This window comes from Humulus lupulus, chromosome X, assembly GCF_963169125.1.
Source record: "Humulus lupulus chromosome X, drHumLupu1.1, whole genome shotgun sequence".
In the NCBI taxonomy this organism is placed as follows: Eukaryota; Viridiplantae; Streptophyta; class Magnoliopsida; order Rosales; family Cannabaceae; genus Humulus; species Humulus lupulus.
The window spans coordinates 6,193,145-6,209,078 of NC_084802.1; the positions used below are offsets into that span (position 1 = coordinate 6,193,145).

At 33.8% G+C, this 15,934-nt stretch overlaps 2 protein-coding genes across 6 annotated transcripts; one reads left to right on the forward strand and one right to left on the reverse strand.

Annotated features, from left to right (window-relative positions):
• The first annotated feature begins 313 nt into the window (after window positions 1–313).
• On the forward strand, window positions 314–3,286 carry LOC133807400 (aspartic proteinase Asp1-like). Of its 4 annotated transcripts, none has more exons than XM_062245717.1 (9): window positions 314–716; window positions 935–1,052; window positions 1,388–1,614; window positions 1,737–1,970; window positions 2,062–2,200; window positions 2,299–2,493; window positions 2,586–2,658; window positions 2,751–2,841; window positions 2,940–3,286. In XM_062245717.1, exons 1-9 carry the CDS (start codon window positions 556–558, stop codon window positions 3,040–3,042), a joined length of 1,341 nt encoding a protein of 446 aa, XP_062101701.1. In that variant the 5' UTR covers window positions 314–555; the 3' UTR covers window positions 3,043–3,286. The 4 variants fall into 4 exon arrangements, with proteins under 4 accessions (XP_062101701.1, XP_062101702.1, XP_062101703.1 ...); XM_062245718.1 differs by having other exon boundaries at window positions 2,751–2,838; XM_062245719.1 differs by having other exon boundaries at window positions 315–716; window positions 2,751–2,867; window positions 2,974–3,286.
• LOC133807399 (kinesin-like protein KIN-7C, mitochondrial) lies at window positions 2,974–13,342 on the reverse strand. Of its 2 annotated transcripts, XM_062245715.1 has the most exons (26): window positions 12,908–13,339; window positions 12,648–12,745; window positions 12,427–12,516; window positions 12,150–12,202; window positions 11,948–12,013; window positions 11,816–11,869; window positions 11,300–11,359; window positions 10,852–10,930; window positions 10,482–10,549; window positions 9,548–9,610; window positions 9,254–9,358; window positions 8,869–8,973; window positions 8,626–8,733; window positions 8,381–8,527; window positions 7,974–8,156; window positions 7,687–7,857; window positions 7,256–7,492; window positions 6,464–6,604; window positions 6,259–6,381; window positions 5,963–6,013; window positions 5,807–5,854; window positions 5,442–5,711; window positions 4,560–5,294; window positions 3,930–4,019; window positions 3,753–3,836; window positions 2,974–3,457 (listed from the first exon to the last, which is right to left on the reverse strand). In XM_062245715.1, exons 1-25 carry the CDS (start codon window positions 13,213–13,215, stop codon window positions 3,816–3,818), a joined length of 3,474 nt encoding a protein of 1,157 aa, XP_062101699.1. In that variant the 5' UTR covers window positions 13,216–13,339; the 3' UTR covers window positions 2,974–3,457; window positions 3,753–3,815. The 2 variants fall into 2 exon arrangements, with proteins under 2 accessions (XP_062101699.1, XP_062101700.1); XM_062245716.1 differs by lacking the exons at window positions 2,974–3,457; window positions 3,753–3,836; window positions 3,930–4,019 and adding an exon at window positions 4,115–4,205 and having other exon boundaries at window positions 12,908–13,342.
• Between the last annotated feature and the right edge of the window lie 2,592 nt (window positions 13,343–15,934).

A 15,934-nucleotide genomic window follows, 5' to 3' on the forward strand; every position in this document is an offset into this window, starting at 1 on the left:
AATTTGAAACTCATAATTAATGATAATTTGGTTATATAATTGAAATAATTTATATAAGTAATATTTCAAAATACAAAATAGTAAATTATTAAAAAGTAAGAAGCAAATATGTATTCGGATAAACCAAAAAATATCAAATGCTCATTTAACCATAGCAATATAAACTTTGACCACACGCATTTTGACTCACTTCTTCTCTTCTCTTCTCTTCTTGTCTTAAATTTTAATTTGAAAAATCTCATTGTCTTCCTAAAACACGTGTGCATTATGTCACGTGTGGTAGAACTATAAGAGACCAAAGCGCCAGTTTAACTTTACAACACTTCTAACTCTGGTCACAGCTACCACAGCGTCCATTGTCATCTGACACTTTTTGTTTCTTAGTTTTTTTTTTACATTTTGGGGATTAATTTCGATTTCCCACTGCTGAAGTTTACTCAGAAAGCTTTCTGGGATTGTTCCCTATAAAAGGACTGAATCTCTCTTCTTGGGTTTGAACTCAATCCATCAAAAAAGCAAAGAAAAATAACTCGAACGGAGAAGTGAAGGGATAGAATGAGTAGAATCGGATTCGTTATCCTACTTTTTCTGGCTCTCTCTTCTGGTTTTCTACTCTCTTTCTCGGCTGCCAAACAGCGGCCATTCGTAAAGAAAGCGTCAGCTTCATCAGGAACTTCGGCTATCTTCCCTGTTCAGGGCAATGTTTATCCTCTTGGGTATGTGTTTTTTCTTGTTCCAATTTGTGCTTTTCTTGGTCCTCGTTGTCTCAAAGTAATGTTTTAAGAATAAATTTCTCAACTTTTTATGCTTTTCTGACATGGGTATTCTTTTCCTGTTCCTTTTTCTACTTTTCTTTTTCATATGAACCTTATTATAATATAATGATGAAAAAAGTGTTTTTTATCTGAATATTGAATATTGGGTTTTTTGACAGTTACTACTCTGTTTCCCTAAAGATAGGCAATCCACCCAAAGTGTTCGACCTTGATATTGACTCTGGTAGTGACCTCACTTGGGTCCAATGCGATGCTCCTTGTACTGGTTGCACTAAGGTACAAACTAAGAAACAAACAAACCCTTTACTTTTGCCCCTTTTTAACTATTGATAAAGAACTGTGTAGAAAGTTATGAATACTTCGAGAAAAGCAGTAGGTGGATTTTGTAAGAGTTTTATTTTCTTGGTAGATATGAGAATCCAGAAGCAAATCCAACTCTTAAAACTTTTCAAGGAAATCTATTCAAGGAGTGAAGTAGAGTTGATTTTTAAATGTATGAATAGAGTAAAGAATGAACTTGGGATACTTATAGGGTAGTATAGGCTACAGTTGTTGAGTTTGTTCTTTTGTTAGTTTGCTCTGAAAGGGGTGGATTTGTCTGCATTTTTCAGCCTCGTGATAGCCTTTATAAGCCGAAGAACAATGTCTTGCGCTGCGCAGATCCAATTTGCTCGGCCGTCCCCCCTCCAGGGAACCAGCCCTGCAACTCCCCAACCGAACAATGTGACTACAAAGTTGATTACGCCGATCATGGATCATCTTTGGGTGTGTTGGTCATGGATAGCTTTCCTCTCAAATTCACAAATGGCTCAACTCTTGGCCCTCGTTTGGCTTTTGGGTGAGGATTATTCAAACTATCTAGTTTTCCTATATCTCAATTTAGCAACATTACTGTGAAATTTCAACTGTGTTACCAAGGTTAAGATGTTGTGTCTTAACTTGATGTTGTGCTCACCTCAGATGTGGATATGATCAGGAGTATAAAGGTCATGGCACGCCACCTCCAACCGCTGGTGTTATTGGCCTTGGCAAAGGCAAAGCCGGTATCTTGTCGCAACTTTCTCAACTGGGTCTGACTAGAAATGTAGTTAGTCATTGTTTTAGTGAGCGTGGAGGAGGTTATCTCTTCTTTGGGGATGATTTTGTGCCTTCTTCAGGAATCTCATGGATACCAATATCAACCAAATCTCCTGAGTGAGTAAATTCTAAGCTCACAAACAAAACTTAATTGCAAGATGTAAGAGTTAGTTTCATAAGAAACAACACTGAATTGTTTGTATTTCAGAAACTACTACTTATCAGGACCGGCAGAGCTTTACTTCAATGGAAAGCCAGCAGGACCAAAAGGCCTTGATGTCATTTTTGACAGTGGAAGCTCATACACCTACTTGAATTCCCAAGCTTATGAGGCCGTAGTTAACCTGGTAAACAAGAAACAGAAGATGACATAAGTTGATTTCTTATATTTAGTTTAGCTTATAAACTCTTTAGAAGGAAAGTTAATCACTGAAGCACGATTCAGGTGAAAAATAGCTTAAATGGAAGTCCTCTCAAGAACGCATCCGATGATCCATCATTGCCACTTTGCTGGAAAGGCAACAAAGCCTTCAAAACCGTTAAAGACGCCAAGAGATTCTTCACACCCTTCGCTTTAAGCTTTACCAACGCGAAGAATGCCCAGCTGCAAATACCGCCGGAAGCTTATCTAATAGTCTCGGTGAGAATCTTTAACATGTTTTAAACTATTGAGATTCTTTCTGTTTTGCCCATGATAAAGTAAGAATTAACTCACCAGTTCTTTCCTCTCAGAAACATGGAAATGCATGCTTGGGAATTTTGAATGGCGCTGAGGTTGGATTGGGCAAGTTAAATATCGTTGGAGGTAAGAAAACTTCCAAAGAGTGACCCCTAACAACAACAACAAAAGTACTCTAATTGCCTTTTTTTTATATTTACAATTTATATATTTTACAGATATTTCGATGCAAGGAAAAATGGTGATTTACGACAATGAAAAGCAACAGATTGGATGGGGTGCTGTGAATTGTGATAGGCCTCCCAAGCCGTGAATTCTTGAACCCTTTTAATTTTGTAAGTTTTTTGCATTTCATTTAGTAGCTTCTCATCTTTCTTTTCTTTTCTTTTCCCCTGTTTTAAAAACAGTGTGGAAGGTGAATATGATGAAGATATTCTCCAGCCATCATGTGCAGTTAATTTTGGCATAGCAGAAGAGAACAGCTGTTCTTCAGGTTTTTTTTACAAATAACAAGCTAGCTCCACTGAGGAAGAAGGCAAATAAAGAGAATTAAAGTAAAAGCGGGTTCATCCAAATATATATATGTCTATAGATAATACTTGTGCTAGGTTATATTAAGGTTTTTGAAGTCCTTGTCATCTTCTTAATATAATCTACATTACAGAACAGATTATGGATTCCGAGTATATATACCAATACACATTCAAATGATGATAATTTTTTGTTAGAATGAAATTTCATTTACAACGAAGCATTCTAATAATCTATCACTGCTCAAATGGGATTTTTTTTTTTCAGCTTCTCAAACATTTTTTCTTGCAAAAAAATTGCAGTTCCTTGGTCAATTCCCTTCGTGAGAAACAAATTGTTTCTACTTTCTAGTCAATATTTCCTCGACTGTACAAAATAAAGAACCGCTTACTACCTGCAAGGCGAGTAAAGCTAATGAGAGACATTCATATTTAAGTGCATGAATTCAATGCTTACTAAAAGTAGCTGCATAAATCACCAGATACCCTTTTAAAGGCAAACCAAACAGTTTTAATCTCTGGTATAATCTAAAAGATCAGATTATGGAACAGTAATCTAAACATTGTCCATTTGGGTGTTTAGTTTGGTTCTTTTGATGATTCTCTATCCTCATTTCTACCAAAATAAGAAAAGAATTGACCATGCTATTTATTTTCTAATTTGATGACCAACTGGGAATCAAGACTAACCTGCAATGTTAGAACTGTGTCAGTGGAGTGTTTGTCATTTGTACGGTGGTCAGCCTCAGCATGCTACAATACACTATTTAGGCACTGCAGAAACGAAGATAAACTATTTTAGGATGACTTAAAGAAAATATATATAGAATGCCAAATGGTGCAGAAACAGTAACACTAAAAAACCACCTTTGCGCGGCAAATCTTTGTAATGGCCTCCACGTGGAAGTTCTGTAGTTCTTCAAGAGTTGTCACGTCCAGACCAGCAATATCTTCACCCTGGACATCAAGTTTATGATCGAATTAGTAACTATATTACGTTCATAAAAGAACTTAAGATAAAGAACTACATTGTAAAACATTTGTTCTACTAACTTTATTTAAATGAAGAACACCAAAATTCAAATATCCTATATGCCACCACCAATTTCAGCAACTCCATGCGTGCACTTTGCATGTTTTCATCTTAAAGTGCAAAAGTGAGAATAAACCCAGATATACCAAACTTATGGATAAACTGTAAGATATTTCAAACATATTAAAGAGGCTCGGGAAAATTACAGCATCTAAACAATAAAAGAACAGAATATAAAAATTAAACTACTTTGTAAAACCAGTTTCCTACTAATATTATATGTGCACTGACAGATTATTGGTCTTTTCCTTTTGTTTTGGTTATTAAGTCACGGTCACAAAAAGACTACTGAGCAGTAGCGTATAACTGAAGAATCATGACACTACACAGCATCAAATTGGATCTAACTCAAGGATTCTCAGTACGAAAAAACTTTGCTATAAGGGGTTTTGCTATGTGCTTACCTTCAATCTGGAGATATGGCTTTCTAGCTGTTTGCATTTTCTCTTTTCTTTCTGATACTTGGCTCTCAAATCTTCTAAACCTCCCGACTTTTTGAAGATTTCATCATCTTTAAACATATCAGAATGGCCATTAGATGGTAAAAACCCATTTCTAACTCTTGATTGCGTAGTATCTGCTAAATGAATCACTTCAGATGACTCTTCCGCATTGTTGCTAGGCTTTCTCGACTTTGCAACAAGAACCCACATATTTGCAAGCTCAGTTTCTAAATCTTCCTCGTGACGTTTCGCGTCATCTAGCCTCCTCCTTAGATCATCTTCTACTTTATCTCTTTCAGATAGGACTGTTTTAAGTGCAGCTTCCATTTGGCATCTTGCATCAAGTTCTTTCTCCAACTCCTCAAAAATAATTTCATCCTCTCGCCTTCTAGGGTAGGAATCAGGTCGACCTCCGTTCACAGTATTTTGCTTGAAACTATTTGATGCAGGACTCTGACAACAAGTTGATCGACATCGGAGCTCTCGTGCAGCAGCCAGCTCACCAGCCACCTTTGCATTTTCATAAGAAAGCTTGGTTACTTCCTCAGCCAAGTTTCTGAGTTCAACTGCTGCTGCCGCAGCCAACTCTTTTGCATATGACGTTTCCTCTACCAATTTCCTATTCTGAACTTCAAGCCCGTCCTTTTCTTCAGCCAATCGCAAACGATCTTGCTTTAGGTCCTCAATCTCTGCAGCCTGTTATAAAAGCTACAAATTAGCAAACTCAACCAGTTGAGCTAGCCTCAAGGGACCACATAGCTAACCAATGAATCAAGACAGAATATTGAGTTTTCCTATTTGAAAAAAATAAAAAAAAAATTGAATGAAGAGATCTGGAATGACCTGAACATAGACTTGGGAATTACAAAATGTACTATTATTGCAGTCTTTGTCTTCAAGGGATAATACTCTATTCAAGCTCATGACACTAGTTGGTGTATTTTCATCAGCATAAGCTTCTCCACATGAAGCAATTCTACTTTCCCCGTGCTCGTGCTCCGTTTCACCAGTGTCAGCAATGATTCGCAAACCACTTGTACTCTTATCTGATAAAGAATTGAGCTGTTGCCTTAGCAAAAGAATAGTCTCTTGCATCTCAGCATTCTCTGATATCTAATAACAGTAACAAGACATGATAAACAATCAGCAACTCAAGAACAGAAAAAAAAAAAAAAAAAAAGGACCTTGCATGCAGATCCATGCCTTACCTTCAACTGTAGTTGCTCCTGTAGTATCCTATTATCTGCAGACTTGATCTTGAATGATCAACCAAAGAGAAAGACTTGACTTAGTAAGCTATTTTTGACAGTTCTTACATTTTATTGATTATTATCACAGCCATAAAATAAAACATGAAAACAAACCTCCAACTCAAATGTCTTTTCATTTAGCTGTGTAGTAAGCTTGGACAGAGTCTACACAAGAGAAACAAAATGATCAGGAAAAACAAAAATAGTACTAATTTTCAAAGAAGAAAAAATGGAAAACCAGTTTTGATTGATTCATAACGCTCAGCCACCATATAAATAAGAGTCAACATGCGAATACAAACACTATATACAAAAAAAAAAAACACTAATATATGGCACTAAATTAAAAGTAAACTCTTATTCAGCAAAATAAGGTGCAATTGTTCAAGTGAATTTCCTGTAGAAATTACCTGAGACAATTCAATGCTGTTTGTATGTGGAATCATCTCAAACGATCCAATCATTCGCTGCTCCAAAATTCGTATTTGAAGCTTCTTTTCACTGATTTCATCCTTCAACTTCTGCATTTTTTCCTAATGGCCAAGACAACCATCAAATAATTATGGGAAAAAATCAGATTGACACTCGAAATCAACATGTCAAACAGCAGCTCACCCTAATTTGTGAATCTTCAGGATTGATAGCTGCTTGATCTGACAGTCTTTTCAGAGAGCTTGTAGACAAAGCCACCTCTCCGGCTAACATTTTCACTTGTTCACGTAAAAGGTCCATTTGATCCGTAATAGTGGTACCACTCTACAATGTCATTATTATCAATTATGGTGATAACTAATCTTTCACATCAACTTCTGTAAATTAATAAATCACCATGAAATACAACTCTTTAAAACAGATACCAATGTACTAGTAAAAGCAGCATCTTCAAAAAAGAGGAAACACACACACACATATGTATAAGCATGGAATGATATTATTTAGATGAAATAAGAGTACAAAAGTTATAACAGATAATAAGTTATTATTTTAAATTGTCATAAAGACCACCATATATATTTCCAGGGTTGCCACCTTCCACAACTTCTTCTTTTGACCCATTCTACCATGAAGCCAGCCACAAAGACCACCATATTGTAATCACTCTTATTTTTAAGGAACAAAATGATATAATATCCAAATAGAACTAAAGAAACCAAAGTTATCTTGTGATGCACTAGAAATAACAACGATTGTATAATAGCCTTAAAATATATAATCCAAGACGATAAATCAACTCTGGCTTCCGCCATATGAACAGGAATAAAGCTCCTACACCACATAACAATCTATAAAAAAAATCTTTTATGTACTTGTATCATTCCCTATTAACCAGTGGATTTAAGTTCTTGCTTGTATTCCTGAAAGAGATTATCCAAAGCACCAAAAGATAGCATACAGAATTTATCTTACCGGAGGTAGGCAACGACCACCAACTGCTGCACTAAACAAGTCACCTGCCTGTGTTTTTCCCAGCAACGAGTCAACAATGGTAGGATCATCTCCCTTATTACTGACTGATTTTCTTTTTCCATCCTTCATTTCATTAAACATTACTCGCTGTGAAGATTTAGAACAAGATGCAGGTGACCCACTTGCCGAGCTCTCACTATCAGCTGTGGATGATAATCCAGCCATATTTTCGGGTTTCTATACATAATATTTGAGCTGTGTTAGTTGAGATTAATCAGGGTGGATATAATTGTTTTTAAAAAAATTAATCTAATTGCTAATGCATGATATGGCATCCAGTAACTAGCAAGTTCAAACCATTAAAATAAGCACATGAAATATTATCTATTGTAGTGTTAAAACAAAATATATCATGGAGTAAAAGTAGGTACTTTTAGTTTAAACCAGCTAAGCATTCCGCGCTTTCTATTCCTTCTGTAATCTTTGACCAACTCATCTAGACTAGTCACCTCATCTCTCACTTCCAATGGAATCTCAGACACATAGCTTCCAGCATCATCATCAACTACATACTCCCGTTTTTTATCTGGTAAATATGCCAGCTGCATTGTGAAAGGGTCAACTGTTCTGTCTCTAGATGAAATTGTTTGCTGCTAATTTAAGATATTGCAAACTCATAAGCAAGGTTCTTAACTGCCGGATATGCTATATCACATACCTCATCTTCCCCAAATGAATGCCTACGTCTATGACCAGGCCGCTCAGAAATACTTTTTGGGATTACATTCTTAGTTGAAACCAATATCAGTTTAGTCAGTCGCTGAATTCTTCCCATCAAAGCTGCTTTGGCTTCTTCCTCCTCTTCCAGTCTTGATTTTAGTTTAACCTGACCAGCTTCCAGCTTTTCCATCATAAAAGATACTAATTAGGGGAGAAAAAAAGCCCAGAAAGCATACAATATATTTGTACAAGGGGGAAAAAATAACATTGTAGCACTAGAAAAACTCAATTCACTGATTATAGTATCAAGACACCTTACAACTTGCACTATCTTGAATATTTCTGCTAATAACTTTATAGGACAGTAACTAGAAATTATTAGTTGTCATAGTAGGTCCCACAAACCTGAAGCTTCAAAGTAACCAGATCTTCTTGAGCAGATCCAGCAACATTTGGATTCTCCATCATGCCACGTCTTAGTTGCTGAAGCTCCTCCTTTAAGCTGGAAATTTCTCTTTGATACTTTTTAATGAGAGACTTCTCATCAATAATCTAAAGAGGAAACATAAAAGGAAGAGAAAAATGAGTTAGCAGCCATAGAGAAAATTGCCAAAACAACTTACCAATGACACAAAAAATCTGAGATTCACCTTATTTTGAGAAGCCTTTATTTCTACATGTTTGCTACGATGTGCAAACTTCAATGTGTTGTGCGTCTCCTCACTATTGCTAGAGGCGGGAGTCACAGTGCAAATAAGCTACAATGACCACAAGACAATCTCCCAAATAAGCAATACAATTAACTAGCCAGAAATATAAGACAGTTGCTAAGGAAGCCAGTACAATGATGACCAAGAAGACAAGACAGTATGAAAAAATGGCAATGAACTTACAGAAATCCGTCCATGCCCACTAAGGGAAGACTGCAATAGACGGGTGAGTTTTGAATCTCGATATGGAATATGGGTTGCTTTACCATCCGTTAGTTTGGAGATCACCTACAACAAGAGAATCAATGACAATGACCCACAGAAGTACAGCTAAAATCCCATAAACTCCCCCCACCCCCACAAATTAACCTCTACTTGTTCAAAAATCCATCTATTCCTTTCCAACCATATGGCATAACATATCACAATTACTGCTACCTAAATCTACCCAGAGGATTAACTTCAGAATTGAGCAAACAATCCGGCATATCTTAATAATGAACGTGAAAGCTAATTTTGAAGAAATATCAAGTTAAGTTATCAATCTACAGAGAGATATTGATCTTACAGTTCCAAGGGTAAGTAAACTTTTGTTGATGTATGAACCCTCCTTTCTCCGCAATCCAGTTGTTTCGGTTTTAGAACTTTCAGAACCTGCAAGATCAATTAAGTGCTGCAAGGACAATCCAAATTAGAATAGAACTGAGCAACACATTAAAATTTTCAGAAACTTTAAAAATATATGTAAATAACAATATAACAGAAACAGAAAGAAACAATAACAATAATAGTAATAATATTGTTATTGCTGCTGCTGTTATTACTATATTATGTTTTAAAGTAGAAAGACGAAAGAAATTACCAATTGGGACAAGGTCACATCTTCTTCATTGTGATTTTCCCCACGTGGACTGCTTTCAACAGTCTGCAAGATAAATATGCATTTAGCATCACACCAATACAAGAACTAGTACCTTGAACAACAAGATATAATCAGCCAAAACCCATACTAAATCAAAGCTTTGGATGAAAATGTTAAAATTGAACATATATGTATATGCAAGACATCACCAGGCAACGTAAAGAGGAGGTCTGTTCACAAAAACTCAGCAGGCAACATGAAGCAAAAAACATACTGAAGAAAGTCTAGTTGCAAAGGGCATATTCATATTAAATCTTCTGACACTGAATTCAGAAAAGTTGGATTCAATTTATCTGAGGCCAAAACAAGTTCTTCAGACCCAAAGTTTGAGGCTCACATGGGCCTCTGAGTGTAGATTTCTGTATGTATGAAAATGAGGATAAAATAAAAAGTTATTTTACCAAGTTAGCTGCCGTGTATTTACAGCAAGTTCTTCAGATCAAGAATTTGAGGTTCACATGGCTTCTAAGGGTAGATTTTGGTATACATGAAAAGGAGAATTACTTAAAAAGTTATTTTACTAAGTGATTGGGTATTTACAAGAAGATTTATCTCTCCAAATTTCCGAAGTGTCAAAATGCTCTAATTGCTCAGCTATGTGTCTTCAGTTATCTTTTTAGTTCAGAATGCACTCTATCATTCAACCATAGGCGTTCGCTACCACAATGTATTCAAATAATTGCTACCACAATGTTTTAAAAATAATGAAATATGGCACATCTCCACATCCCTATTAGAATTTAAAGCAAAAGGTCAAAATTAAACCATTATCTTAATAAAGAATAAATAAATATAACATACAACAATAACAAACTTCTAAAGAAACTCTTGTCCATGAAGCCCAAGTTTTTCATTAGAATTTAAACATGATTACCAAGGTGAATATAGTGTGGCTCCGACTACTTAGCAGATTGAAGTTATTAGAACCCACATGCCTGTGCTCTGCACATAAATGGGAGTGATAAAAAAATGTCAAAAAAGGTGCTAACAGATAGTGACACACACACCACGAAAAAAAAAATCTACAAGAACTAATAATAATACAAACAAAGGGATGTTGGGAAAGGTAACAACAGTTGAGAAAGAAAGATCCGGAAACAAAAATTAAGTTCGTATTCAAACAAATATTAAATGTGTATCAGTTCAATGCATAACATGTTGCCAAAACTATAAAAATTATAAAATATTATGATTTCTAAAGATAACTACAAGAAAATAAAATTAAAAAAAAGGAGGTATCATACCTTCTCCAGTTGCTATTAGTGAAAGTGCATGAGCTGGTGATAGAACCACCTCTTCTTTTATTCCTTCAACGTAAGTACCCTACCAAAAGACAAACAATATATGCATTAGAAATTGAAAATACCAAACTTGAAACTAAACATTAAGATGAGGCACGTCATAAAATGAACTTAAAAGCATATCTAAAGTAAATGACAGCAAATCTGCAATGCATGAACATGGTAGAACCTATATAATAGTCTGAGCAGAAAACTACATGAAATTTTTTAATGTTGCAATACTTAATCTATACATAGAATAAGTTGTATCATGCTCTGTTTAAAATAAATAATTCTATTGTGTGTTAAAAAAACCTTACTATTAGACGCCTTGGGTTTCCCAAGAAGCTAATATGCCTAAGAAAAGACACTTGAGACGATAATAATAATCTTAATGTAATTGTATAAGCACCTGAGCATCTTCTCGAATTCGGAGATTTTGTCCTAAAGGATCAAGTAAATCATTTATGACCTGAACATAACAAGTGAACCAAGGAAGGAAAACTCATAAGTTTAGTAAAAAAAAACTATAGATTCACTGCATTTAAGTACTTGAAAAAAATGTCAATGAAAAAGTGGAATTGTACAAGAATTTGCAACAAGTGAACAATGATTAAAACCATCTTCACATTATTTCACTGTAGCTTTTGTGTAAATGCATTCTCATTTTCACACTGCTACTCTCTTGATTAGAAATACAATAAACATAGTAAACTGTTTCTGTTTCTAAAACAAATGAAAGCATTTGAAATAAGCACAATAAATCACTTATGACAACAAAACCAACTAACACTTTCATAAGCCCATTGTTCCCCCTTGAAAGTAAAGACATCCTTAAAATGCTTAATCAACCAAACCAAATTCTTGTAACAAACATACATCCACAAGTCATTAAAATGATGATCATAGGAAAATGGGAAAGGCTGACCTCATTGTAAATTTCCAAATATGAAACACGAAGAAGAAATTCTCGCCCAGGAGTCTGAAAATATGAAAGGACAAAAAATGTTATTCAAAGAAGCGTAAAGGAAAAAAAGTTACAGGTAAATTAATCCACTACCTCTTGTATGATTCCAAAAACATCCTTTACTGCTAATGGAATGACACCAGGTGACTTTTGTTCTCCCTAAATAATAAGACAGAGATAATGCATGAGAGTATTCCTTGTTCAAAAAACAGAGCAAGAAGAAAGAAGAACCAACGTCGAAACACGCGCAAATAAGAAAACTAAAACCACGAACAAGAGAAGCACAGTCACTTACATGCATAGTGTGAGTCTTCCCACTACTGGTAACACCATATGCAAATACAGTACCTGCATGTATAACAAATTACCCTGTTGAAAAAAAATTCATATATGTGTATGCATATGTGAACGTAAGTGGCATGGGAAAGGAAACACAAAAGCCCACAACGAATTCTGATAATTGTGTGCTTTTCTTCTAAAGGTTTAAAGGAAATACATGTTAGTGAAAAATTATACCCTTAAAAAAAAACCAATTAATAACGCAAGTAAAATTAATAAAGTTACCAACTTACCATTAATCCCTTCCATGGCACCACAAACAACTTGCTGAGCAGCAATATCGTAAACATGGCGAGTTGTAGTAGCTGGACCAAACACCTTATCTGCACCACTCCCAATTCTCAATAATGGAAAAAGTAACGAACTTTATTTGACTTCAAAATAGTTTTAATTGAAATCTAAAACCCAATAAATATTACATTCTTAACATGAAAACATTAAGAACAAGACTAACCGAATCCGTAAGTAATAGAAGGATTATACTCATTCCTCACTGCGTTATCACCGTCTGCATACCAAGCTATCTCGTCTCCTTTATTGATCTCCCGAGCACTGGTTGTTAACCAATCACATTTTCATAATCAGAAAAACAACTCACCACATTTTCTCAATCACAACCACCACATTCGCCGGCAGCTTTCACCGCCAGCCAAAAAAAACACCCAAACACCAGTTTCCAACACAAAATCAAACAGAGTTTAGTACACTTAGTACCTGAGAGGTCGGAACCGGACAGTAACAGTAACATTCTCCTTGGCCTTACTAACCTCAGGTCGGTCAATGGCCTGGATCGGAGCAGTGGGACTAGCCGAAGTGGTAGGAGAAACAGAAAGCCGAGACTGAGGAGGAGGAGGAGGAGGCTTAGACGAGGAAGAGGAGGTCGTGGCGGAAGGGGTAGTCGGCCGTCCGGCGGGTTTGGAGGCCGGCGCCGGAGATTTGCGAGAGAAGCGAAAGGTTGAGGTGGTGGAGGAGGAGGAGGAGGGCCTTTGGGACCTGGAGGAGCTTCCGCTAGCTCCGAACATGAGTATAGAGAGAGAAAGGAGGAGAGAGAGGGGTTTTGGGTGGTCTCTGGCAGAGGGTATCAGTGGGAGAGAGTCTCGAGTAGCTCAGCTCCCTCCAAAACAAAGACTTCTCTTCTTTTATTTCATTTTTTTGATTCTTTGAATTTTGTCTGCGCCTGCCTCCGCCTTTTTTCTCGCGACTCTCTCTCTCTCTCTCTCTCTCTCTCTCTCTCTCTCTCTCTCTCTCTCTCTCTCTCTCTCTCTCTCTCGCTGCATGTGAAATTACCAAATTGCCCTTGTTCAATTATTATTATTATTTTTTTATTACTTAAAGGGTAAGTAGAATAGTAATTGTAATACTGCGGTAAATCTTTATTTGTGATATTTAAAATGAATCATTAATAACATTTTGAACCTAATTCTAAAAAATAAAAAAAAGTAAAAACAAAGTCTATTGTGAATTTTTTTTAAAATAAAGCTATAATTTTTTTTTGACAAAAATTTGTTCATCATCTTTAAATGGTGCCATTGTTTAGTCCAAATTCCCTTTGCTCAATTATTTTTATTATTTAGGGTAGTTGTAACATCTTATATTGCTATGGCCTATTGGTATAAATAAATATTAAATCTCATATGTATTAATTTAAATTCAAATGTAAATAAGGATATGTCGATTAATATCTTCTATTGAATAAAATTTTAACTTTTGGAATTGTTTCCCAATATGTTCATCATTTTTTTTACAAAAATATGTACCTCATCTTTCATTTGGTGCTATTTTCTGTGCTCGGGTATTATAGTAGCATCCCAAGAATATATATATAAGTATCCTCATCAATTATAAAAAATATTTTTTTTTCTAATTGTTTTGAACACTTTCCCAATTTTTTTTTACATTATTCAATTAATTTTTGTTTTCATAATTTTTTTTTTAAATAATGTATAACTTTTTTTACTCTAACAAGTTTTAATATATTTTTTTGTTTTTATTTTTATTATCTAAATGTTTAAAATATATATCGCTTATATGTATTTTTTTTAGATTACGAAAAAGAAGAAAAAAAATTAAAAAAATGTGAGAATAAGTTCAAAAAATATGTATATTATATTAATATTTAATAAAAATAGGTGTCTTAATCAAATTTTTTAGATGTTAACATAATGCCCTTCTCAATTATATATATATATATATATATATTATTTTTTTTAAGGGTAGTAGCAATAGTAGTACCCTCTATTTCTATTATATAAAATTCTAATTTTTGGACTTATTTTCAAATATGTTCATCATTTGTATTATTTTTTTATTTTTTGGACAAAAATATGTTCACCATCTTTCATTTGGTGAGATTCTCATTGTTTTTTAAATGTCCAAATTGCCCTTGCTCAACTATTTTATTATTTTTGTTTTAATTATTTGAAGTGTAGTAGGAATAGTAGTACCTTATATTGTATAAAATGTCAATTTTTGGAGTTATTTTCAAATATGTTCATCATCTTTGATTTGGTGTGATTCTCTCACTGATATTTAAATGTCCAAATTACCCTTGCTCAATTATAATTTTTTATTATTTTAGGTAGTACCTTCTTTATAAAATGTAAATTTTTGGACTTATTTTAAACTATGTATGCTGAAAATACTTTTATAACATATATATATATATATGTCACCTAGGTCTACATTAGTTATTTTGCATTAATTTTGTTTATCTAAATTTTTTATTTGTTTAGATTTTGAAAGAATAATGAATTGGAATATATATAGTAGTCATTTAGAATATTTCACAAAATTTTAAGAAATTCTGAATAATTTACAGTGTCGAAAATAAAGTTCAAACAGTCAAATTTTCCACGTGTGTATGGTTGTAAGTGCACTCATACAACATGTTGTTTTAACTTTATTTTCGACGTAGTAAATTATTCAGAATTTCTTGAAACTTTGTTAATTTATAATAGAATTAAAAGTTTATAATAGAATTTAATTTAATTTTTATAAATAAATTGAAACATATTTGAAGAGTTATTATCCAATTATAAAATTATTAGTAATTAAAAAATGAAAGGCCAATTTTGTCGAAAAAATAAATAAAAGGCGAATATTTTATTATGTAAGGTTTTGGTCATTATTATTATTTATCATAATTAAATTATAATTATATTAATAATAAATGTATAGAATAATAAGTGAATTGAATAAGAATAGTTCAAAAAAGAGAGTTTGATTTCATAAAAGTTTGGGTAGTTGGTTTGGTTGGTACTTTAAATTCAACTTTTTTTGGTTTATTTATTATGTGTGCCATGGCGGCCTGACATGCAACTTATTATTAATAATAATATTATTATTATTATTATTGTCAATTTTTACCTATTTAGTTCAATTAATTATTTAACAAGTAACTAATGTTAGTTCTTCTTTAATTATCCTTTAAATCTATTAAAGAAGTCATTGCCAAAGATGGTCATTTTGTTTTTTTTTAATAAGAGATTAAAAATCAGAAATATAAATATGGGTGAACAATATTTTTAGTAGAGAATATAATAAAAAAAATTAATAAATAATAAAGTATAGAGGTGAAAAAAAATGTAATTTTGTGCAAAATGAAAAATTAAAATTTGTGTAAAAAGACATTTTAAAATTTATGGAGATTTCTCTCTAAAGGAGGTGAGGAGAGAAAAATAAAATAAAATAAAATGTCAATAGAAAGAGGAGAAATGGAGAAAAATACAGGAATCTACGTAA

Coding starts and splice junctions, on each gene's coding strand:
- LOC133807400 (XM_062245717.1), top strand. CDS start 556: ATGAGTAGAATCGGATTCGTTATCCTACTTTTTCTGGCTCTCTCTTCT. Junction 717..934: donor GGCAATGTTTATCCTCTTGG/GTATGTGTTTTT, acceptor GTTTTTTGACAG/TTACTACTCTGTTTCCCTAA. Junction 2,201..2,298: donor ATGAGGCCGTAGTTAACCTG/GTAAACAAGAAA, acceptor AGCACGATTCAG/GTGAAAAATAGCTTAAATGG.
- LOC133807399 (XM_062245715.1), bottom strand. CDS start 13,215: ATGTTCGGAGCTAGCGGAAGCTCCTCCAGGTCCCAAAGGCCCTCCTCC. Junction 10,550..10,851: donor ACTAATAGCAACTGGAGAAG/GTATGATACCTC, acceptor ATTTATGTGCAG/AGCACAGGCATGTGGGTTCT. Junction 8,528..8,625: donor TAAAGGCTTCTCAAAATAAG/GTGAATCTCAGA, acceptor TTTCCTCTTTAG/ATTATTGATGAGAAGTCTCT.